The following is a 27,209-nucleotide window of genomic DNA, read 5'->3' as shown; positions in this document are numbered from 1 at the left end:
ATTGTAATTTCCCTAATGTAGTGTAAAGCAAAAAAATCTAAATATTAATTTTCAATTATTTTACAGTGCAATTGTTTTACAATATATGACTATTACTTTCATAGGAATAACAACAATATAAAATTGTTATTATTATATTCTAATCTGTTTCTATATTCTAATTTTGCTTACTAAAACACCAGTGTGAATGTAATTTAGACTAAGACAGTTTCTCACAACTAAAAAGAGGGTTAAGTCCTCTATAAAGTTTAAAGTAAGTCAATTCACTTTTTTTCTGACTTTAGTTTTTTTAGTTGGGTTGTATTGATAGAATATTTTAACTTTAAAAGTTACAAAATTTTCATTCATCAATTCTTCTTTTTTTTTATATATATCGTTGTGGATTTTTTTAAGTGATAGTTATTAATGATTCCCTTATTTGTTCTGAACAGTTAAACTGACCGCTGTTCTACAGAAAAATCCTTCCGGCTCACAATTTCTATGTTTTTTCAGCATTTTTGTGTATTTGAACCCTTTCCAACAATGACTGTATGATTTTGAGATCCATCTTTTCACACTGAGGATAAATGATGGACTCATATGCAACTATTACAGAATGTTCAAATGCTCACTGATGATTCAGAAGGAAACACGATGCATTAAAAACCAGGGTGAAAACTTTCTGAATTTGAAGTTCAGGGTAAATTTAAGTTATTTTGTCTTCTGGGAAACATGTATGCATCTTCTGTAGCTTCTCAAGTGCAGTACTAAATAAAAAAAAAAACATGATATTTAGGCAAAATAAGAGAAATGTTCACATCTTCATTCTGTTCAAAAGTTTACACCCCTAGCTCTTAACGCATTCCGTTTCCTTCTGGAGCATCAGTGAGTGTTTGAACCTTCTGTAATAGTTGCATATGAGCCCCTCAGTTGTCCTCAGAATCCTCAGTTGTTCTCAAAATCATACAGTCATTGTTGGAAAGGGTTCAAATACACAAAAATGCTGAAAAAACAAAGAATTTGTGGGAACGGATTTTTCTGAAGAACAGCAGGCAGTTTAACTGTTCAGGACAAACAATGGACTCATGAACAACTATCACTAAACAAAAAAACACAGCTGTGAATCATTCAGGTAACAACACAGTATTAAGAATCAAGTGTATGAAAACTTTTAAACAGGGTCATTTTGCAACTATTATTTTCTCTTATGGACTATATGCAAACATCTTTTATGAGAAATATCTTATTCAGGTTAGTACTAAATAAAAAATAACATGCATTTTGTATGATTCCTCTTATTTTGTACAAATAATTTACATCTTGCAGATTCTGCAAGGAGTATGTAAACTGCATATCAGCAAACAAAGGCTGGAAGATGTCTGCTGGAAGACTTACTTTGCTGGATCAGGCATTTGGGTGCAGAGGAAGCGCAGAGACTGAAAACTCTTGCGGATGGAATGAATGTTGGCCATACCCATAAACACCACCTCGCAGTTAGGATAGTACTCTACAGGGGAGAAAAACATGTAATCAACGAGGGGGGCATTTTGCTTTATTGTTATTGTTGAAAGAGCACCTATGAGAGAGTACCTGGGCATTCACACCCTCCTCCTTTGGCTCTGTTGGCTACGGCAGCGGCGTATGACCTGGCGTCCAGGATCAGAAGCTTTCGAGGTTGGATAGCCAGTGTCTCCACCTCTGAGCTGTTAGTCATGGACGAGTCTATAGAAAGAGACATGTATGTATAGATCAGTCATATAGTCATATAATATGATAATAATCAGTACCTAGACAGCATTCAGTCATGATTTTTAAGGGCCACATGGCACTGACCGAAGTCCACATCTGAGAGGTCAGCTCCGTTGGTGTACTCGCGGGAAAAGGAGCCATTGGAGACACCTTTACAGGAGCTGCTGTCCACAGCACAGGCTCTGGCGATGGACTGCACCAGGTGCTCATCATCTGCGTTCCTCCAGCCCCACCAGCTGACCTCAGGCTGGCCACAGCGAGCGATCACTGCCCCTGTGCTCTGGTGCCTAAGAGGATAATGATCTGGATGATTAATCTGACGATTCTAGGCAGCCTTGCAATTGTTGTAAAACTACAACTAATAAAACCGTTTTTATTAATCGAAAATAAAGCTGAAATAAAACATAAGTAGGGCAGCTCACTAGAGGACAAAAAAAACACAACAATCATTATTAATAATTGTGATTATATTTTTTAACAATTGTGAACGATAGAACAATAGATAGATAAATAGATAAAAGATAAAACGATAGAGCGATAGATGATAGCTAGATAGACAGACATAAATGACAACAGAACAATAGATGGATAGATGGAATAACAATAACAGACAGAATGATAGATAATTAGAACAACAGAACAATAGATAGATAAATAAAATGACAACAGAACAAACGATAGAATGATAGATAGAACGACAGATAAAATGACAACAGAACGATAGAACAATTGATAGAACGATAGATAGATAGAACAATAGAACGACAGATAGAACGATACAACGATCGATAGATAGAACGACAGATAGACAGACAGATAGAATGACACCAGAATGACAGATAGAACTATAGATAGAACGACCGATAGATAAAATGAAAACAGAACAATAGATAGATAGATATGTTTATGATTCTCCATGCATTTTATGAACAGATTTAGCTGACTGACCTGTAAACCACAGCCGGAATCCTCTTCCAGGATCGGAAGGCCGCTACATTCTCCAGCTCCTTATCAGTAATCCAGGCTGGCACCAGCAGCAGTTGAGGGTAGCTGGAGCACAACCTGTGCCAGGGGGCAAGCAGAGGGCAGTGTGATCGGACTGACTGATGCCTGTCTAAAGTCATCTAATCCTGAACAGACCCCGCTGAGCGCAGCAGGACAGGGTTGAGTGTCCAAAGCAGTTTAGATGTGCTTGTGTTTGTGACAGAAACACTCACTTGTACTTATTGTTGATCTCAGACACTCTCCAGGCATTTTGAGTGTCGAAGCCCATCCGCTCCACCTCGTTATGGAAACGTGTCACCACATGATCACCTGAAAGATGAGGGAGATTAGACAAATTTCGTGAGGTTCTTTGTAAAGATATTCGAGAGGTGGCAAAGCTGTCTGGCTATCGAAAACTGGTAGGAAATACAGAAATAAAACTATCTGTGAGACTTCTCATTTCAGCCTTAAGCATGAAGAGGTGTGAGAAGGTCAGACAGTACCTGGCCTACATAGATCCCCATGCTGCTCCTTCTCCACACACCACGCGTGGAAGGCGAAGGAAAAGAGCTCTTCTATCTGAGACGGGGGACGGACCGAAGAGTTCAGCCTCTTCTGCCACTCCTGACACTGCTCAAACGTGGAAAACTGACACCTGTCAAAACACACATCAAATTTACTGCATCAGAGAGACACTGAGACCGACCTGGTTGACCTGGATTTCTGTGCAAAATGGCTATAAACATTTTATAATGTTTTTAATGAAGTCACAATAGTCACACGCCCGCAGTTTGCTGCAACTAAATCTGTGAACAAACCATGCAATGTGACATAATTTGTGCTCATGTAAAATTGCAATTATTATAATAAATTACGATTAAAAATATAAAATGATTATTAAAATGAAAAAAAAAAACTTAAATAGAACAACAAGGCAAAAGACAGAATGAGACAAATCAGCAGAATGTTAGACAGAATGATGGAACAACAGAATGTCAGATAGACAGACAGACAGACAGACAGACAGACAACGACAGACAGACAGAGAACGACAGACAGACAGACAGAGATAGACAGATAGAACGACAGACAGACAGACAGAGAACGACAGACAGACAGACAGACAGACAGACAGACAGACAGACAGACAGACAGACAGACAGACAGACAGACAGACAGACAGAGAACGACAGACAGACAGACAGACAGACAGACAGACAGACAGACAGACAGACAGAGAACGACAGACAGACAGACAGACAGACAGACAGACAGACAGACAGACAACGACAGACAGACAGACAGACAGAGAACGACAGACAGAGAACAACAGACAGACAGACAGACAGACAGACAGAGAACGACAGACAGACAGACAGAGAACGACAGACAGACAGACAGACAGACAGACAGACAGACAGACAGAACGACAGACAGAGATAGACAGATAGAACGACAGACAGACAGACAGACAGACAGACAGACAGACAGACATCGATAGACAGATAGAACGACAGACAGATAGACTGACAGAATGATAGATAAATTGAAAAATAGAACGATAGATAATAGAAAGATAGAACGATAGATGATAGAAAGATAAAATGAAAACAGAACGATAGATAGAAAGATAGATAGAATAACAACAGAATGATAGAACGATAGAACAATAAGACGATAGAAAGATAGAACGATAGATGATAGAACAATAGATGATAGAAAGATAGAACGACAGATAGATAGAACGATAGAATGATAGATAAAATGAAAACAGAACGATAGATAGATAGACAGATAGAATAACAACAGAATGATAGAACAATAGAACGATAAGACGATAGATAGACAATAGAACGACAGAATGACAAATAGAACAACAGATTGATAGAATGATAGATAGAACGACAGAATGATAGATAAATAGAACAATCGATAGAGCGATAGATAGATAGATAGATAGAAAGATAGATAGACAGACAGACAGAATAACAACAGAATGATAGAATGATAGGACGATGTATAGATAAGACGATAGATAAATAAGACGATAGATAAATAAGACGATAGATAAAGACGATAGACAGACAATAGAATGACAGAATGATAGATAAAACAAAAACAGATTGATAGAACGATAGATAGAACAACTTGAACGATAGATAGATAGATAGATAGATAGATAGATAGATAGATAGATAGATAGATAGATAGATAGATAGATAGATAGATAGATAGATAGATAGACTAACAACAGAATGATAGAACGATAGGCCGATGGATAGATAAGACGATAGATAAAGACGATAGACAGACAATAGAATGACAGAATGATAGATAAAACAAAAACAGAACGATAGAACGACAGAATGATAGATAAATAGATAAATAGAACAATAGAACGACAGAATGATAGATAAATAGAACAGATCACTAGAATGATAAAATGATAGATATTAGAACAATAGATAATAGAACAATAGATAGATTAAACAAAAACAGAACGATAGATAAAACGATAGATAGAATGACAGAACGGTAGAACGATAGATAGATAGAACGATAGATAGATAGATAGAACGATAGAACGATTAGATAGATAGATAGAACGATAGATAGAACGAACGATAGATAGAACGATAGAACGATAGAACGATAGAACGATAGATAGATAGATAGATAGATAGATAGATAGATTAGATAGATAGATCGATTAGATAGATAGATAGATAGATAGATAGATAGATAGATAGATAGATAGATAGATAGATAGATAGATAGATAGATAGATAGATAGATAGATAGATAGATAGATAGATAAAACAATAAACAGAATGCTAAATAGACAGACAGTCATGTTACATAACTGATTTGGATGTTAAAACTTTTTTTTCAATCCATGGCACAAAGATCGAAACTAAAACTAAATTCTGATAAAAATGTAGTTTTAACAAAAGATCATCAAAATGATAGTCAGTCTCACCTGATGACCTTGCAGTCTTTGCAGGTGATGTGCATTTGGAACATGTCCCGACATTCTACACTTTCTATCAGCTGCAGGGGAACCTAAGAAAGAAAGAGAGTGAAGCAGATTAGACATGCAGAAATGATGTTTCATTATTGGCACTGTGAGTCTCTGCACACCAAACAGAGCATCTAAACCGGAAGTCAACATTAACCCCAACTGATGCTAATGATTAAATCAACCTGCTGATTCAATCACACTGAAAGTTTAGACACGGGCTTAGAGTTTACAAACGCGGTTAGTGATTAGCGTCTGCAGATTATTTCAGACAAACTCATTCTTTGTTCTGCAGCTCAAGTGTTGAACGGTCTGGCATGCCGATCAGCTTCAATCAAGTGTGTGCGTGTTTACGTGTGCGGACACCACTGCAACTGTGCGGCTAAAAACGCAGTTCCCCTTTAAGCTCCGGGAACCTGCGCGTGATCACACACTGACCGCATGCATGTCACATCGGACCACGGCTCTCATAAAACGCCCAAACCTGCAGTTCGCAACATCATGCAGACAGACAGACCGTGAAGTGGTTACTTACTGACACCTCACACGAACAATTCTGTTCACAGAGAAAGAGAGGGAAGACAGAATCACGAGGTGGACGTGCACACTGCGGCTTTTGGCTCGTCTGTGATACACACATTCCTGGACTGCGGTTTAATTCCACCATGCTAATCTGACCACACTCAAACATTCCTGGGGCGCTTGCTGAAGGGTCAGAGAACGTCAAAACATATTTGTGAGATATTTACTGATATGTATTAGAGATAGACGCTTTACTATTTTCTCTCCAAAAAGTTGCATCTCTAAATTTGATCCTTTTAGAGCACCAGCACCGAAGCTGTTAAACAGTGCAAATTCAGCAAACATGATCATGATCTAAAAAAAATAAATAAGGAGGATCCGTCATATATCATTTTTTACAAACACCTATCCCTGGTTTAGTTGTCTCAGGATGCTATTCATTATGACTTAAAAGAATAATAATTATTATTATTATTATTAATTTATTAATTGTTTTATGCAATCTATTCAATATGACTCTAAACTAATAATAAGAATAATAAGAATAATAAGAATTATTATTATTATGTAAAAATATATACACTACTAGTCAAAAGTTTTTGAACAGTAAGAGTCTTAAGGTTTTTTAAAGACTTCTTATTTGCTCACCAAGCCTGTATTTATTTGATCCAAAATACAGTATTATTGCAAAATATTTTTATCATTTAAAATAAATGCTTTCTTATTGAATATTTTAAAAAAAAAGGAAAAAAAGTAATTTATTCCTTTGATCAAAGCTACATTTTCAGCATCATTACTCCAGTCTTCAGTGTCACATGATCCTTCAGAAATCATTTTAATATGCTGATTTGTTGTTCAAGAAACATTTTATTAACAAAATTTAAAACAGTTCAGCACATTTTTTTTTCAGGATTCTTTGATTAATAGAAAGATCCAAACATTTATAATGGTACCAAAGATTTGTACCATTAATGATACGAAGCAATAATAATAGTAGTTTACAGAACAACATTAAAATTACAATAATAATATTTATGGCTGCCTTAATAAAAGCTTTTATTTTGGAGGGAAACCACAGAAAGTTTGGTTTTTGTTGACAACAGATTTATAAATGATACTCAAAACAAATTCGGGAAGTGCATGTTTGTGCGGAGCAGAATTTACTTTGAGCTGCTGAAAATACCAGATTATGAGTTGCTTCATGCATGAAATTTATCTATCTATCCATCAATTTTCCCTTTCCTTTCCTTTCTGTTTGAAAGAAATGCATTTCAAAATGCATAACTTCGTTTAGTAATTCTTGCAATTTTGTTATTCAAACCATTGTGTTAAGCAATTTGGTTTAATTTCTTAGGTCTGCAAAATGTTACTGTCTTTACCAAAACATTTAAAGGCAATTATCAGCCTTCAAAATTACTGCTAAGCAATATTTCAGTTATTACACATCCGTAACCTCTACAGTGTGCCAAAACCAACTTTTAAAAAACATGTCAAGACTTCTGCATTCTGTTATGCTCTGTCAATTTATGCAATTTTCAAAATGTGTTGAAAAAATGTTGTGAAAAAATTTACACTTTAACAGTCACAACTTACAATCTCTCAACCTCCTTCCTCTTTTCTCTCCATTTCCAGCCCTACACTCGTACACTTGCTCTTACAACACCTTTGTTGCCTCACTAGCTGTCCCGTAGTCACGCACTCACCGTGTCAAACACACACACATCGCTCTCTCTTCTTTCTCACGCACAACACACTCTCTCTTTCACAGGCACACAGAGAGCGTCACGCTCATTTACTCTGGTGAATAAGTGACTGTCACAGATATCAGCTGATGAATCAGCACTGAGCTGATCACAAATCAGCCCACCAGCCATAAACAAACCCAGCTGCCTGGTCGCATGTACATGAACAGAATATTTTGGGCTAAACAACTCAAGCTGAACAGTATCTGTCATTTTGATAATTATTTTATCTATCAGTTTATAATGCACTTAACGATAAAAGCTGAGAAAAATAAAAACATCCAGAATAGAAAACAATTAAGCGATAATGCAGCAAGCCAGTCACTAAGTTCATTTTCCAGAACAAAAATTTACAGATAATTTATTCACCCCCATGTCTTTCTTACTTTAGTCTGTAAGAAATTATGTTTCTTGAGGAAAAAAAATCAGGAATTATCTCCATATAATGGACGTCAATGGTGCCCCCAAGTTTAAACTTCCAAAATGCAGTTTAAATGCAGCTTCAAATGGCTCTAAATGATCCCAGATGAGGAAGAAGGGTCTTATCTAGCAAAACGATCGGTTCACTCTGCGTGAACTCTGTTATTTTCCGGTTCAATACGGCCAATACTGTTAGGGTATATCGACAAACTCCCATCTCATTTTCTTTCCCAACTTCAAAACAAAGACGATTTTTGGGGGCGATTAAGGTGTTGGATGTAATAATGAACATAGCAGTAGTCATTTACTCCCAACATCTGAGCTGCTTAAGAGGCAGAGGACAATGTTACTTTAGTTTTTAAAAGGAAAGCACCGACCCCGATCTACATATGCATCTATGTTCGTATGAATCAATCATGATGCAGCTTCACCCACAGCAGAAGTGAGCATAAGGGTTTTTTATGCATCTTTGCAAATGGCCTTTCTTAATAATGTGCTTGTTGGCAAGTTTCGCCGATAAACGGGGCTAAATGTGTCTAAATGCGGCTAAAGTAAACATTACAGCTTGCAATCCCTCAGCAGAGAGGGGCGGGGCGAGCAGTGCTCATTTGCATTTAAAGGGCCCATGCAATAAAATGAGTTGATATTTTGCAGAGCTGATTTTGACAAGGTAAAAGGGTGTTTTTTTACACTACTATTGTGAATTTTATAACCAAAGTATATTAGAGACTTTTCATTAAGATCCTAAAGAATCATATGAACTTTTGGAAAATGGGCATCCGATGACCCCTTTAAGGCAGATAAATGTTCACAACAAAAAAAAAAAAATTTACAAACTGGAATGAAGCAGCGATCAGGGAGGTCCTTACAATCCGCGCTGAAGCGCATATCGTTCGCCACTTTAGTTTTAGTTAAGTGGAATGGTACGAGTCGCATTACAAATCACATTTACCAGAATCGCTGTGTGAAAGAGGCTAAAGTTGACATGCCACTGGTCTGTTATATTATTATTATGTTGTTCGGAAGCCTGTGCAATGATGTAGTTTCCTGACATCCATCGACTGAACAGCATTTTGTCGACTTGTTTCTGTGTTGCTGTTGCTCAGCAATGGCATGGACGCGATGTTGTCTGTGGGTTTGGCAAACGGAAGGTGGGATGGTGGCTGGTGCATGGGGTGGTGACTGAAGGCAGTGATTGAGTAGTTCAGACATCACATTTTTATCACAGCGGCTCATGAAAAGGCACAGCTACTTAATGCAGGCTGTGTGCATTTTACTGTGGATTGACTGTTTTGAAACTTATATGGTAGTTACCTAGCCCCTAGACCTTAGTTATCATGACAAGGTTTTATGGGAGCCTTTAACAAATATCAGGACTCTAATGCAAATTGGTTTCTGTTTAGGTTTTTGAAAAAAAAATAGTGACATAAATTATGCACTTTATCTTTAATATAAGCATTTAACAGGGTTATGAAACGCTAAACTTAATTTGTTTGTGTTGCACATCATAGTTCATGATTTTCGGTGTGCTTCACATGAATAGTTTCTAGAGTGTCACTGCTAGTCTACGAGGGGTATAGAGGTATAGTAGAGCTGATTATTAGTATGTAACCAGAACCTTATTATAGTGCCATGTTGATAGCACGGGGGTGGACGATCCCAATCAAAAAGCCACTGCAACCATGGCAACTGGCTCGGGAAGAAACAGAGAAAGTGAAGAGCTAATAAAGACAGACCTGTTCGATACACACAGGCAGCCACTGGCCTGTGTCAGAGCGCCTGATGTAATTGTGGCTCGCTGTCCCTAAATACCCTTCGCATCAGTGGTGGGCTCTAAATTTAGCAGCATGTCATGCACCATATAAAAGAGTCTTTCAGCAAGCACTGGACTGGCTGTCCATCATACATACACTATGGCACAACAGACCACAATCCAGTTTGACTTAAGAAACTTTGAGCTGGAAAAAAATAAACAAATAAAAAAAAAAGAACTTTGCAAAAAATATGCAACTATTTTATTTGCACATACTGAAGAGGTTCAAATCAGAATTAAAATCAGTGTGATTTGTGCTGTTCACACTGTCTAACATACACAAAACTATGGAAGCTTTTTTCTGCCACAGGCTAAAAAATCTAGGCTCCCAATTGTTCTTGATTCAGTTTTTTTGTTTCTGCCAATGAAAAAAAAATTAAAAAAACAACTACAAGTCAACATTTCAGTTAAGAGTTAGGGACCAGTAGGATTTGTAATGGTTTTTAAAAGACGTTTCTTATGCTCATCAATCTTATATCTATGTGATCAAAAATACAGATAAAAATGCAATTTTGTGAAATATTATTGCAATTTAAAACAACAGTTTTCTATTTTAATATACTTTAAAATATAATTTATTCTTGTGAAGAAAAGCTAAATTTTCAGCATCATTACTCCAGTCTACAGTGTCACATGATCCTTCAGAAATCATTCTAATGCTGATTTATAATTTTGTTATTATATACTTATACATTATATACTGTTTATTATTTTGGGACCTGTGATACTTCTTTTCTTGATAAATAAAAAGTAAAGAAAAAAGAACAGTGTTTTTTTCAAAATAGAAATTTTGTGTTAAAATACAGACTACTTTTCAAAAGTTGGGGGTCAGTAGATTTTTTTATTTTTATTTTTTTTAAGAAACTAATAATACTTTAATTCAGCAAGGATATGTTAAATGGATAAAAAAATGAATGTAAAGACTTATATTGTTAGAACAAAATAATATTTCGAATAAATGCTGTTCTTTTTAACTTTATTCATCAAAAACAAATTAAGGAAAAAGTACTGCAGGTTGCAAAAAATATTAAGCAACGCAACAATTTTAACACTGATAATAAATCAGCATATTAAAATGATTTGAAGGACCATGTGACACTAAAGACTGGAGTAATGATGCTGAAAACTCAGCACTATTTTAAAGTATATTAAAATAGGAATTTAATGTTAAAAATTGTAATAATATTTTACAATATTACTGTTTATGTATTTTTGATCAAATAAAATGATGAGCATAAGAGACTCCATTAAAAAAAAAAAAATCTTACTGATCCTGTACTTTTGAACAGCAGTGTATATCTCACATTTCTAAGTTTCTATCTCACAAGTCTTGCAAAACTCTAAATTGCAAGAAAATAAGTCAGAACTGTAAGACAAAAATGTGCAATTACCTTTTTTTTCTGTGGCAAAATCAAGATTCCAATCAAAATGAGCAGCGCTGTATGTGAAAAATACAGCCATCATCACACATGGGCCACATTGAAGTCAGATAGACTTCTGTAAACCAACTAAATTAAATAAAGACCAATTGAGTAAAGGCCTGAAATGCAAACACTGCTCAGTTTAGCTTGATTTGGCAACTGATTTGATTTTAATGCAGGAGATCTGTTTATTCCACTTCATCTGCTTAGACATGTAAACTGTTCACTGCTTCTTGTTTTATTATCTCTGCCAAGTAGATTTCAGTATATTCTGTGAAGAACAAAGAGCTCATACATTTGTGTTTAGCAAACTTTGGCTAAAACAGCTCAGTAAAAGTTTGTTTTTTAAAACTTGTGTACTTAAAGGGATAGTTCACCCAAAATTGAAAATTTGATGTTTATCTGCAAAGCCCCAGGGCATCCAAGATGTAGGTGACTTTGTTTTTTCAGTAGAACACAAACAAAGATGTTTTAATCTTGCAGTCTGTCAGACATATAATGGCAGTCAATGGGACCCATGGATTTGAGAATCAAAAAAACATAAAGACAAAAACCAAATTAAACCCTGCGGCTTGTGACGATATATTGAGGTGTTAACACATGAAACAATCAGTCTGTGCAAGAAACTGAAAAGTATTTATATCATTTGTTACCTCTGATCCACCGCAATGTCCAACTGTCCTGAGTGTGTTCAAAGCAGCCGACACAACCAATTAAAAACTAAAAAAATTACGTTTGCTTGTGCGAATGGTTGCTTAAGGTTGCTTGCTCTTCGCAATGCACCGGCTGTTGTGAACGCGCTCAGGACAGTTGGACATTGCGGTGGATCAGAGATAAAAAAAAATTATATAAATACTGTTCAGTTTCTTGCACAGACCAATTGTTTCAGTTGTTAAGACCTCAATGTATCATCACAAGCTGCAGGGTTTAATTTGGTTTTGTCTGTGTATGTTTTTTTGACTCTCAAAGCCGTGGGTCCCATTGACTGTCATTATATGACTAACAGACTGCAATGGTTTGAGTTAAAAATCTTTGTGCTCTACTGAAGAAACAAAGTCACCTACATCTTGGATGCCCTGGGAGTAAGCGGATAAACATCAGATTTTCATGTTTGGGTGAACTATCCCTTTAACTACAGATTGAACAATTAAAGGGGTCCTATTATGCTTCTTTACAAAGTCTTTATTTTGTTTTTGGGGTGTACTTGAACATGCTGTCATGCTTAGTTGTTCAAAAAATGCATTATTTTTCACATAATTTACGTTATTACAATAGCTTTCTCCCCAGGCTGGCACAAACGGCTCGATTAGTTCCGGGTTCCACCTTCCGAAAAACCAAACGCTGTAGTCCAAATGAGTTGTTTTCGTTGTAGTTCTTGAAAAGGGATTTTTAAAAAACTAAATATGTCCCTTTGGAGTGGACTTTGAGATTTGTAACTTTGTAGATGTATTTTATGCCCAAAAGTTCAAAAAGTGAAAAAGCATAATAGGACCCCTTTAAAAAATGCCTACTTCAAGTAGCTCTGTTAATAAAAAGCGTAATTTAAGTGTTGAAAATCACACACTCACATTAACTAAAGACTCCTTGAACTTGATGTGCAGGCGGTAGCTGGACATGGCGATGATGGCATCCTCCGCCCTGCCCACGTACTTCGTATACTCTCCATGCAGCTCTGGGAAGGGCACCTACAACAGACATACAGATACAGAAAATTTAATTCCACAGATTTTCCGGGACTTTACATGCACTACTTTTTCGCATTTTAAGAACTTAAATTAGACATCTCACATCTCAAACAATGTCTTCTCTTTCAAATGAAAAAAAAAGACAGTTAGATAAATACAAATATAGTAATGAAACTAAATGACAAAAATAAAGGTAAACACATGCAATGTATTACTATGTATTACAATGTATTTGTTTTGAAAATGACAGATTGTTTCGCTAGATAAGACCCTTCTTCCTTGGCTGGGATCATTTAGAGCCATTTGAAGCTGCATTTAAACTGCATTTTGGAAGTTCAAACTTGGGGGAACCATTGAAGTCCACTATATGGAGATAATTTCCTGAAAGGTTTTCCTTAAAGATAATTTCATTACAACTGAAGAAAGAAAGACATGAACATCTTTTATGACAATTTGGTGAGTAAATTATCAGTAAATTTTTGTTTCCGGAAATTAATCAATTTTAATCAAATTTTAATAGAAAAAATAAATAAAAAACAGAAAATATTTGCAAAACCGCTCCGAAATCCTGATCTAAACAAATGATTCGGATGAATTAAATGATCTGAATAATGATTTGCAAACTATCATTTCAGATTAAGAAACTCAGAACGCGGATTGCAAATCATTTGACTAAAATCAGAACTTTGCGTAGTGTGAATCATTTGATTTAGATCAGGACTCCAAAGGCGTATCGCAAATCATTAGATTCGCAATCAGATACGGGATTAGATCGAAGCGCTTCGAAACAGTGAATCATTTTGCGATGCAATGGTTTAACTGATTAGAAGTTTTAAAAAGCTCCGTTTCACCCATCATTATGTGCTTTTTAAAATCGTTCCAAGCGATGTTGAAATTCTAAAATGAATGGCTCTTTTAATTTAATCTGGCTAGTGAATCATTTCAAAGGAATTGCTCAAAGCCACAGGTTTGAATCAATCAGAGCAGATCCAGTGTAAATGACTCAATCAACTTTATTTATCTGTTCTTCTTTTCACATCTTCAGCCATGTTTAAATAACATTGTCAGTAGTACTAGTTTTATGACATTAACTGAAGACGAAAAAGTACTATGTTTTTGAATTGCATGAATTTTGTGTGAAAAGATATGTGCTTTTTTCATAGATACATTGTCTTCCAATAATTCAAGCACTGCTAAAAATCTAATTCAAGTACTTTAAGCACTGCATAACCCTCTGTATATCCAACAAACAACTTAATTTTAGATTCATACAATTATTTAGTGATATTTATAGAATTGCATAATAAAAAGAAAAAACGTTAGAGGTGCTGAAAACCAAGGCTCTGTTTTAAAACCTAAAGCTGTGTCACTTTCTAATGCATAGCATTCGTCAAAACAGAAACTTTACTTCATAATTACCTGATTCAAAATGCTCTTCATTGGCAGCAACTCTGTTAATAGTAAGTCATGTGTGTCACACACTTACATCATCTTGAATGAACAATTTCACTTTGCTTGCTGCAATGCACTGTAAGTAATGCAGCCTTAGATTTTAACCAAAACAAGAAGATTTTGCTGCCTACTGTTTGTGACAAGCTACACATCGGGACCACATTTATGACGCATGAGCAAACAGCTTATACGTTTTTAAAACAGAGTTTGAAAGGGATCTTTATCCCTGTTTACCTGAAGATCCTCATCGTCCAGAATAGGGGGCTTGCGAGGGAAGATCTGATTGGCCTGGATGCACTCCAGACTCTGCTGCCCCTCCTCCTCCTGTCAAACAGAAGATGGATAAGAAATTAAATGCATTACATACTATGTACATTATTATTCTTCTAATGTGAACCAGGGCATGTTTTCATCATTCACACCACATCACATAATTTATGTTCAGCTGTAACAATAGAAGCGTGTGAGAGCCTCTTTATCAAAGGCCAAACATCTGACATCACAAGTTAAAAATGTACAAACGCCTTCTCCAGTTTTATCACTCCTGGGGGCAAAAGCCAAACTCTTACACGGATAAAACATTGTCCATGACTAAACCTTTGATTAAAAGAGTGATTATCAAAGCTAAACTGGGGACAGAGTGGTCAAAGCATTTGTTTACCCAATGCCATTTTTGGCTGGGCTTCAGACTGGCAAAACATTTGTAATGGCACGAGGAGAGTTTGCCAGGACTTCCTGCTCTGATATCACTTCTGCTATTTCTGATATAACAGGCACTCCTTTAACCGATACAGTACGCCGGCTTTACATAAGACTTTAAGGGCACTGGGTTATCGTAAATCATGACCACTACTATCACTCACTCAGACACCAGCTATAGACACTATATGAAAACTGCATTCTTATTTCATTTCAGTGGCATGATCCTAGTTGTGGACAACTTCGCCTTCAACACGATCTATGTGAGGAGCTTTAGGACTCAGAGCAGTGGTGTGCAGGGCAGTCACTCCATTCACTTCTGTATGCAGGAATGAGAGGCTACGGCCCGCAGCAGCCTTGAGAGTTCAGATTGGCAGAGAATGTTTGGATTCTGTTTCCACAAATAGGAGAGACTCTGTTAGAGAGGGCAGCTGTGTCGCCATGTTGTCTAGCTCAAACACGAGAGTCCTCAAGACGGACTGATCTGGTTGGGCCATAAAATGCTGCCCAGTCAAAGACATGAGTGTACTGGATGAGACATGCATAGAGAAGTTGTGTGTATGTACAAACTAACTAACTCCATCTACGAATCATCCTACCAACAAACATTCTAAATATATGGTTGCGTATAATCTAACTAACCAACCAACTAACTAAATAAAAATATATCACGCTATGTGGTTGTGTATTAACTAACTAACCAACTAATCTATCTATAAACTAACCAAACAACTAAGTAACATTCTATTATTTTACCTATCTCTCTATCGGGCTGTGTATAAACTAACAAACTAACCAACCAACCTTCTATCCATCCATCCATTTTTGTATAAACTAACCAAACAACTAATGTTCTATCTATCTATCTATCTATAAACAAACTAACCAATCAACTAACTAACCTTGTATCTATCTATATGGTTGTGTTACTCTAACTAGAACTAACTAAAAATATATTACACTATCTATCTGGTTGTGTATTAACTAACTAACCAACTGATGTTCTATCTATCTATCTATCTATCTATCTATCTATCTATCTATCTATCTATCTATCAACTAACCAAACAACTAAGTAACATTCTATTGTTCTATCTATCTACCTGGCTGTGTATAAACTAACAAACTAACCAACCAACCAACTAACCTTGTATCTATCTATCTATAAGATTGCATAACCATCCAACCAACTAAAAGTATATATGGCTGTGTATAAACTAACTAATCTATCTAGTTTTGTATAAACTAACCTATATATCTATGTAGCGGTGTATAAACAAACTAACCAATCAACTAACTAACCAACCAACTAACTCATGTTCTATCTATCTGTCTACCCATCTATCTTTCTAGTTTTGTATAAATTAACATTCTACCTACCTACCTACCTATCTATCTATCTATCTATCTATCTATCTAACAACTAACATTCTATTGTCCTATCTATCTGATTATGTATAAACTAACTAACCACCTACCTCATGTTCTATCTATCTATCTAGATTTGTATAAACTAAGCAAACAACTAACATTTAATTGTTTTATCTATCTGGCTGTGTATAAACTAATCAAACTAACTAACCTTGTATTTATCTATATGGTTCTGTTAATCTAACTAATCAACCAACCATCTATCTGTGCATAAATTAACCAAACAACTAACATTCTATCAAATCAATATATTGATCAAACAATCTATCTATCTATCTATCTATCTATCTATCTATCTATCTATCTGGGAGTGTATAATCTAACTAATCGACCAACCAACTAATTAAAATTCTACCACCATCTATCTGGTTTTGTATTAACTAATTAACATTCTGTATATCTATCTGGCTGTGTATAAACAAAGTAACCAACTAACTAACTCAGTATCTAACTAACTCTATCTATCTATATGGTTGTTTATAATCTATTTAGGTTGTGTCTGTCGATTTGTCTCTTGTTGTGTATAAACTAACCAACTAACCAACCTTCTATCTATCTGTCAGGCTGCACATCCCAGAAGTGTGTGTGTGTTTGCTGGTTCAGCAGCATGGCCGTCTGTGTGTAGCACTGACAATGGCCATCAGCACGGCTCAGTAAACACACTAGAGGGGCCGGGCCCGGGGCAGCCCATTGTGGGCACAGGCACAGAACCAGACAGAGAATTACTGGGCACAGACGGGCAGAATACCAAACAAACAATAATGTGCATAACTCATTAGGAATGTGTAAACAAACACATCCATCAGCATTCGCACAGACCGGAGGCATTCGTTAAACTCTCTGCAGACACTTCAGCAAACAAGAAAATGAGGTACACTTGACTGAACACAGACATATACAAACTCAAACACAAATACCACAGTAAATGCTGCCTTTGTTAGATCCTCTCAAAATGAAAGGTTCATAATAAAGCTTAATTTTGTAAGGTGTTTTGTTAGTTATGATGCGAAGCATAATGACTAAAACCACTTAACCATCATAAAATCACTGTAATTTAGAACAATAAAATGGCTGCAAAGAGCAGTATGATTCACAACAGATAATTAATATCAATTCATTTATTTATATTACAGAGTGTAAGGCTCTGTTCACTAGTTGTGAAGGATCTAATTGAAGGTATAATACGGTGTAATATAAAAATCAATTCCTGGTCACAGATGGTGCATCTAGACGCCTCTATCTTGATGCATCTAACAGCTGTGAACGTGTTTCATCCCTTCAGAATTTGGAGCCGGAACTGTTTCATAATGCTGCACTCACTGATGACACTAGCACACATGCATCCATTCATCCCGTCTGTCTGTCTAAAGAGGGCATTGATCTGCGCTGAGACAGCAGTCAGGACGGGACTTTGACACTGTCTGAGCAGCGTTCATTTCAGCTGATTAAAAGCCGGAGAAATCAATGAGCAGTTTCCGATTCAGCATTTGAACCAATGCCTGGGAGTCACGCGCAGGAAAAAGAGAGATGTCGGAGGTGTTTGTTTACCATTGCCCCGGTGAAGGAGTCCGGGTGCAACACTGTCGTGTCTTCTACCACTCGTTCACTCTCTTTTGCAGACGTCAGTCTGTATGAAGAAAAACAAAAAAAAACATTTAGTATTTTTCATTGCATTAATTATTTGCAATCAAATAGTTGCTATATTTGTTGGCAATCTAAAATCCAGCAATACTGTGAACATTGCAACGATTTCAATTAACTTTTAATTAGTTTACTACTACTATTTACTTTCCTAAATAACAATGTCATAAAAAACTTGACTTAAGACACATAAACTTGAGAAACTAAGTTTCTTAATCGGTTCAAAACTTTGATTTAAAAAAAAAAAATTCCACATCCTCACGTGAAATGCTCATGGTCTCCATATGGCACTTTTCATGCATTAATGTGCTTATACTGGTGTATATAAAAGTTTAGGATTAATAATTAATCTTTCTTCTAGTCATTTACAGAAAAACATGCTAGAATAATTTTTTTTACTTCATTTTTAGACTGTATTTTACTCCTTGCTCTACAAACTTTGAATTTATCTAGCAATAATGGCTGTTTGGTTGAAATGACAATGACAAAATTCCAGTGTAAATACATTCAAAAGTACTTGATTGATTGAATTGAAAGATTTTTAATGTTTTTTTTTTTTAAAGACGTATCTTCTGCTCAACGCGCCTGCATTTATTTGATCTAAAATACAGCAAAAGAAGTAATATTGTGAAATAGTTTTACATTTAAAATAACTGCTTTCTATTTGAATATTTTAAAATGTAATTTATTTCTGTGATCAAAGCTACATTTTCAGCGTAATTACTACAGTCTTCATTGTCCACATGATCCTTCAGAAATAATGCTAAAGAAACACTGCTTATTATTATTATCAGTATTTAAAACCGCTGAGTGATTTTTTTTTTCAGGATTCTTTGATGAAAAGAAAGATTCAAAGATCAGCATTTATCTGAAATAAAATTATTGTAACATTACATATTACACCACTCAAAAGCTTTGAGTCAGTATAATTTAATATTTGTATTCATCAAGGATGCTTTAATTTGACTGGAGTAATGATGCTTAAAAATTCAGCTTTGAAATCACAGGAATAAATTAAATTGTGAAATATATTCAAATAGAAAACAGCTATTTTAAATAGTTAAAATATTTTAAAATTATACTGTTTTCGCTGTACTTTGGACCAAACAAATGCAGAGACTTATTCGAAAAATCATTAAAAATCTTACTGTTCAAAAACTTTTGACTGGTAGTGTATCAAACACAGGAAAAATAAAAAATCTAGTGATCTTGTGATCTTTGGAATGATTTGATTTTACTTTTAATTAGTTTACTACTACTATTTACTTTCCTAAATAACAATGTCATAAAAATAGTTTCTTAATCAGTTTAAAACTTTGATTTAAAAAAGATTTTCACATCCTCACGTGAAATGCTCAGGGTCCCCATATGACACTTTTCTTGTATTAATATGCTTATACTTATACTGGTGCATATACAAGTTGCTGCTCAAGAAACATTTATTATTATTATTATTATCAATATTTAAAAGAGTTGAGTGCATTTTTTCAGGATTCTTTGATGAAAAATAAGATCCAAAGATCAGCATTTATCTGAAATAACATTATTGTAACATTATACACCAGGGGTGGCGAACGTCGGTCCTGGAGAGCAGCAGCCCTGCAAGGTTTAGCTTTAACCCTAATCAAACACACCTGAACAAGCTAATCAAGGTGTGAAGGGTTACTAGAAAGCTACAGCCAGGTGAGTTTTAATTAGGGTTGGAGCTGAACTCTGCAGGGATGCGGCTCTCCAGGACCGGAGTTTGCCACCCCTGTTATACACTATGCCACTCAAAAGCTTGGAGTCAGTTTAATTCTTTTATTGGAAATCAATTATAACATTTAATATTTTTATTTAGCCAGAATACTTTAAATTGACTGGAGTAACGATGCTTAAAAATTCAGCTTTGAAATCACAGAAATAAAATAAATTGTAAAATATATTCAAATAAAATAAAATATTTCAAAATTGTACTGTTTTTGCTGTACTTTGGATCAAACAAATGCAGAGACTTAAATAAGACATATTCCAAAAAAACATTAAAAATGTGAAAATTCCTAATTCACACACATGTACTCAGATCTTACCAAACTCCTAAAAGCAATAAGGTGAGGTTTGTTTTGGACGATCCCGCGCTGCTGGCGTCACTCAGTGTTATGACATTGAAACCTGTGGAGAGACATGAGAAAAAAAAAAATGAGACCACAGTTCTTCAAGCCATCACTCTCCATTCCAAACATTGCATAACATCTCTGACAATACTGCTTTTCACACTTTGGTAAATATAGCCGTCCTGGTGCTGATGGTACTCTGTGTATGAGCAAAGACGGGCAGAGCTGTTCATTAATGCTTGTGGTGAAATCAAATCAGTGACGTATACGGCTGAGTCAAGTATTATGAAAAGAGGCCACAATGTACACACCCATTCATCCCCAGTGTCATTATACTCATTAGTTAATTGGTGAGCATATAGATGACCTCAAAACTACAGATATAAACTAAGTGCCACATATGTAATGTAACATTAACATTTGCTTAGAAGTAACCAAGCTAAATTCTGTAGTAAGCACAGTTTATAGACAGTAAAATTCAAATGAGAAATACTGAATCATTGCTTTCGCTTCTCTGGAATTGTACCAACCCTCAACACCAACCGGTTTTTATTTTTCTTCCTATGAAAGCTATCTGCGAAGCCCTGCTAACTACAGAAGCACACAGAATGAGATGCTGCCGTTCCGCAGAAGATAACAAAACCCAAGTTGTCAAAGACTAAACAGAGCACAAGTACACTATGCTCATGGATGGGATGATTTCAGTGACCCAGTGTGTCTCCTGAGAGTCATATGTGAGCGAGTTCAGTTGGTTCATGGCCAGAAGGCACCAGCGTCCCTATGCAAAAACCTTCAAACACATGCTTCCAGTGAAGGCCACACTGAAGCCATCTGGAAACTACTGATAAAGCATATCTCTAAGCAGCAAACGCTCATGTTTACTACAGCTGAGGAGCCTGTCTTCAATCTGATTGGCCTTTTAAGTGTCTTACAATTGAACTGCAGTCTTATAACCCCAACAAATGACTGTGCAACGTGGTATATGAAAACAGTTCAACATGCAAAAGTAGTTTAATGCAGTGCCAGACCATTTCCATACTGGCCCATATCCAAAAGCACTGTTTCAGGTAGAAGCTTCTCATTTTACATAACAGGGAACATCAGAAACACCAGCTTTCTAGAGAATTCTCCATTTTCATTCAGATCCACTGACTGCTGGTGGACAGAAGAATCGTTCAGTGTTTGTCTGTCCATCTCAGATGTCACTTTTACTGTCCTGAAGGTCAATAAGCATTGTGTGTTCTCATTCCTAAACCACCGCTGGGACTGATTCTGTTTCATTTTACTAAAACACCAATGGATAACGACCTTACAAAACAGTAATGCAAAACACATTTAAATATCATAGGGCACATTCACGGATGACGCAGGTTTATATGTTGCTGCAATTTATTTTTACTTACAACAATTTAAATCTTTCTGAGAATTTGTTATAATAGATGTAAACACATTTATCACTAAACTGGAATAGTCATATTGTGATTTTTTTTTGCATGCATCCTGGTAATTATTGAAACTAGAAAAACCAGGAAATAAAGAAACTAGAAAAATTATGTGATTTAATTGCTATTGTTTTGTGACACACAGGCTTTTTATCTCATCATATTCATAACGCATAAAACTCACATTAACAACGTTCATAAAATGATTTAATTTGCTGTCGAGCTGGATAAACAAAACTTGTTTTGATGGGAAATATATATTGGTTAGGGGTGTAATGATATCAAAATCTCACAATACGCTGTCGCTAATATCTCAATATGAAGTCCACAATACAATATTTATTGCGATATTAAAAAAACAAAAACAAATGAAGACTTGGAAAAAAAACATTTCGTACATTTTCAAGTTAAACTGTTCTATCTGATGCACTTTGAGAGTTCAAAACTTACAAGACTCATACCTAAACTTTAAAGGGGACTCAACCCTCTTTTTATTTATGGTATACTGTCTCCATTTAAATTACATTCACACTGGTTTTAGGAAGCCAAACCAATTAGAATATAATAATAACAACAACAATTTTATATTATTGTCATATATTATAAAACATTTACACTGTAAAATAAATGATTGAATACTGAATAAATTAAATGAATATTTTATAAGTATATTATTTATGCTTTACACAACAGTAGGGAAATTACAATACTCCTTTCCTACTTTCTACACTTGAAAGAGATATTTCAAATTTAGACTGCAATAACATTACCCATTTAAACAGCTAACTGTCAGCAATTCATACTGCAATTCTAAGCTTTTATTTTGATGGAAACTGCAGTAGAGCTTTTATTTTGATTTTGAAAACTTCAGCTTCAGTGAAAACAGGCTTAAAAAAAATCACGTCTCACTCAAATTTAGTGAAATGCTGTAATCATCTGACAAAGCATAACTGGTGGTCGTTGTGTTCCCAAACGTGTGCTAAATTCACAGCACATGCAATAAACAAGTTCACTACATTCACAGTGAACTGAGCTGTTCTAAGGCATTGAAAACACCGGATTACAAGCTGATTGCCTGACTGCTTTAAAACACGCAGCGAAAACAGACTTGATAAAGAGATTAAACCATACTGCGCTTTCGGTTTTAGTTTGTTTGACAAATACTGTGCCAAAGCATTATGGCCCAAATGTCAAAAATATTTATTTTACGATACATATTGAAACTGAAAAAAAATTAAACTGTTTTAGATATTTCAGAGCTTTAATACAGCAAAAAAAAATAGCTATTTCTCACTCTCTCTTCTCACTGACAGCAAGTTCATGCAAATCGCAGTGTAATTAGAAGCATTTATAAATCCTTATAAACCTGTTGTCCAACAAATTGCATATTTAACAACATATTTCACTCCAAATTCACTTTATAATGCCAGTTGAGTGTTAGAAATTACTACCTTTTGTGATACGATGTGGCTTCTCATAAAATGAGGCTGAAAAATATAGTATTTTATTTTATTACATGGCTCTTTGGAATACTTTGGAACAAAACATATATATGTGACTGTGGACCACAAAACCAGTCATACAAAACACAAAGCATGTCTGAAAGATGGTTTGTTAGGATAGGACAATATTTGGCCGAGACACAACCATTTAAAAATCTGGAATCTGAGGGTGAAAAAAAATCTAAATATTGGGAAAATGCTCTTTAAAGTTGTCCAAATAAAGTTCTTAGCAATGGATATTATAATTAATCAAAAATTTAAAAAAATATTTAATTATTTACAAATGATCTTCATAGAACATGATCTTTACTTAATATCCTAATGATTTTTGGCATAAAATAAAAATTTGACCCATATAATGTATTTCTGGCTATGCTACAAATATACCCATGTTACTTAAGACTGGTTTTGTGATCCAGGGTCACATTTTTAATATGATACATAATGGTTTTACATTGTGAAAATGTTAGTTGAACATAAAAATCATCACCAGCTGATTTAAAGACTTTAAGACTTCAAAAATAAAGAAAAGCAAAGCTTAGAGAAAGCTTCCGCAGGATTTGAGTGGAGATGACTTGATCTAATGGAAGGCATTTTTAAATATGGCGTAATTGTCCAAATACTTTGTGGGTTGCTGTGTTTCAAACAAACCAGCAGGAACATATGTTTATCATTATGAGTTCATTCATAAACTCAACCACCCGCCCTCCTGTCACTCCGGTTTACTATTGATCGTGCAGTCACTGACGTGTAAACACACAATCATTCAGGTTTTATCTACCGCTGTGTTTAGATGCCATGCTTTTGTGCTTATTCAGCAGGTTGAGTCAACTTTTAACCAGATGCATTTCATTCCAAAGTCACCATGAGTCAGATTCACCCCACATGAGAAACCCAACACCAAAACACGGCAGAAGAGCCAAAGGATCATCTAGCAGCACCACGCGGATCTGACAGAAACACAACAAACCCTACACATGCCTCTCTTCAGCGGCACCAAGGCAACCACATAGTCCCTAAAAAAACACCTTGGTTACCACAGTGAAACTAGTGAAAATTCAACTGATTTTCTCCACAGGGAAATTGCTCTTGAAAGACAACTTAAAAACCTGTGGATTACTCCACTTCCAAAATAAAAATTTCCTTATGAATTACTCACCCCCATGTCATCCAAGATGTTCATGTCTTTCTTTCTTCAGCCGCAAACAAATTAAGTTAAGTTTGTTGACAGATACATTCCAGGATTTTCTCTATGTAGTGGACTTCAATGGTGCTCAACAGACTGAAGGTTAAAAATGCAGTTTCAGTACAGCTTCAAAGGGTTCTACACAATCCCAGCCAAGGAATAAGGGTCTTATCTAGCAAAACGATTGGTTATTTTCTAAAAAAAATTTTATAATTTCTATACTTTCTAACCTCAAACACTCATCTTGTCTAGCTCTGCTGTGCTCTTGCATACTCTGTGCACGCCGTGGTTAGGGTATGTCAAAAAAATGTCCTCTCAACTTTAAAATCGTCCTAGTAGTAACCCAGTGTTTACAAAGTGAACAGGCAAGAAGGGTCACAAAAAAAGTTAAAATAGCATTGTAGGATGATTTTGAAGTTGAAGGAGAAAATGAGATTGGAGTTTTTCGATATACCCTGTCACAGAGTACATGCAGAGCTAGACAAGACAAGCATTTGAGGTTAAAAAGTGTATAATTTTTTTTTTTAATGACTGATCGTTTCACTAGATAAAACCTTTATTCCTCGGCTGGGGTCGTTTATAGCCCTTTGAAGCTGCATTAAACTGCATTTTTAACCTTCAATCCTTTGAGCACCACTGAAGTCCACTACATAGAGAAAATCCTGGAATGTTCTCCTCAAAAAACTTAATTTGTTTGTGACTGAAGAAAGAAAGACATTAATATCCTGGATGACATGGAGATGAGTAAATTATTAGGACATTTTTATTCTGAAAGTGGAGTAATCCTTTAATATGCATGTTCAACAGCCAAATTCCAGGTGGTAAAACTACATTACCCATGACTCCACCGAGAAATATACACTAATTTAGAGAATCACTACAAGCAAACTGCACCAAACACTAGCACTTCCATTAAGCAAAGGGGTAGTAGTTGTTTCCCATGAGTTTTTTTTTTTGTTGACAACATAATAAGATATTTTGAAGAATGCTGGTAACCAAACAGCTGATGGTATTTTTTCCGTACTACACTCCGTACACACAAAAAATAAAGGTGCTTCACGATGCCATAGAAGAACCTTTTTTTGTCTAAATGGTTCCATCAAGAACCTTTAAAATTCTGTTTCACCAAAGGTTCTTTGTGGTGAAAGAAAGTTCTTCAGATCTTAAAAAGGTAAGAAAGAGATGGTTCTTTAAAGAACCTTTGACTGAATGGTTCCTTGTGGAACCAAAAATGGTTATTCTATGGCATCATTGTGTATGGAGTGTACAGAGGTCAAAATCTACCATTTGATTTGACATAATATTTATTTTTAAAGGTAAACTATCCCTTTAAGTCAGATTTTCAGACACGTTTTTGCTTTAAATCAAAGTTTGTAATTTGAGTTTTTCTCCTTATTTGTTTGGATCATGTCTTATAAAGGAAGACCTTTTCCCTGTGGCAAAAATGAATGGGAAAAATACTACTGAAACAAAGGCTGTTGAAAGAGCTGCATTCATTCTGAAAGCTTTTTAGTTTACAATACTTGAAGAGGATCCCATAATTTAGGAACAGTTGCTATGGTATTTGGGTGGAAACTATGGTTGCCATGGCAGTTAATGTTGTTACTACAGTAAAATCGTCTTAAAAATATTCTAAAGGGATCTTGCCTTGTTTGAATGAGACATTACAATTTATTAAATCAGGATTATTAACGTATTAAAGTTAAACATTATGTATCCATGTCATGATCTATGGCAATCATAGTCTCCACCAAAATATTAAGAGTTATTACAGCCATTGTTCAAGCTGTGAAGTCATAATAATTACAGGATCTCCTCTGAAAAGTGCAAGAAGCTTTCAGAACATACACCTTGCAGAATCTGCAAAATGTTAATTATTTTACCAAAATAAGAGGGGATCATATAAAATGTTTTTTTTTTTTTTTTTTTTTTAGTACTGGTCTAAATAAGTAATTTCACATAAAATATGTTTACATATAGTCTACAAAAGAAAATAGTTGAATTTATAAAAATGACACTGTTTAACAGTTTACATACGCTTGATTCTTAATACAGTGTTGTGACCTGAATGATCCACAGCTGTGTTTTTTTATTTAGTGATAGTTGTTTATTAATCCCTTGTTTGTTCTGAACAGTTAAACTGCCCGCTGTTCTTCAGAAAAATCCTTCAGGTTCAGGTTTTTCAGCATTTTTGTGTATTTTAACAATTTCCAACAATGACTGTATGATTTTGAGATTATTTTTAACACACTGAGGGCAACTGAGGGACTCATATGCAACTATTACAGAAGGTTCAAACACTCACTGATGCTTCAGAAAGAAACACAAGGTATTAAGGGGGTGAAAACATATTGAATTTGAAGATTAGAGTAAATTTCACTTATTTTGTCTTCTGGGAAACATGTAAGTATCTTCTGAAGGGCAATACT

General features: G+C 35.3%; 2 protein-coding genes across 2 annotated transcripts in view; one reads left to right on the top strand and one right to left on the bottom strand.

Moving 5' to 3' along the window:
• The window catches only part of tmem127 (transmembrane protein 127), a 58,297-nt gene that overhangs the window by 7,034 nt on the left and 24,054 nt on the right, over positions 1-27,209 (top strand). The gene's annotated exons all lie outside the window — the stretch shown is intronic.
• The window catches only part of mtmr3 (myotubularin related protein 3), a 32,733-nt gene that overhangs the window by 4,161 nt on the left and 1,363 nt on the right, over positions 1-27,209 (bottom strand). Inside the window, exons 2-12 of the mRNA XM_073819892.1 lie at positions 20,627-20,708; positions 18,465-18,543; positions 15,021-15,110; positions 13,218-13,334; positions 5,693-5,775; positions 3,216-3,367; positions 2,946-3,042; positions 2,677-2,790; positions 1,813-2,015; positions 1,570-1,701; positions 1,375-1,486 (exon numbers count right to left, since the gene is read on the bottom strand). Coding sequence (XP_073675993.1) covers positions 1,375-1,486; positions 1,570-1,701; positions 1,813-2,015; positions 2,677-2,790; positions 2,946-3,042; positions 3,216-3,367; positions 5,693-5,775; positions 13,218-13,334; positions 15,021-15,110; positions 18,465-18,467 — 1,103 coding nt within the window. The 5' untranslated portion in view covers positions 18,468-18,543; positions 20,627-20,708. The remainder of the gene's footprint in view (positions 1-1,374; positions 1,487-1,569; positions 1,702-1,812; positions 2,016-2,676; positions 2,791-2,945; positions 3,043-3,215; positions 3,368-5,692; positions 5,776-13,217; positions 13,335-15,020; positions 15,111-18,464; positions 18,544-20,626; positions 20,709-27,209) is intronic.

Source organism: Garra rufa, chromosome 15 (genome assembly GCF_049309525.1).
Source record: "Garra rufa chromosome 15, GarRuf1.0, whole genome shotgun sequence".
In the NCBI taxonomy this organism is placed as follows: domain Eukaryota; kingdom Metazoa; phylum Chordata; class Actinopteri; order Cypriniformes; family Cyprinidae; genus Garra; species Garra rufa.
This window is presented reverse-complemented; position numbering and strand designations above follow the sequence as displayed.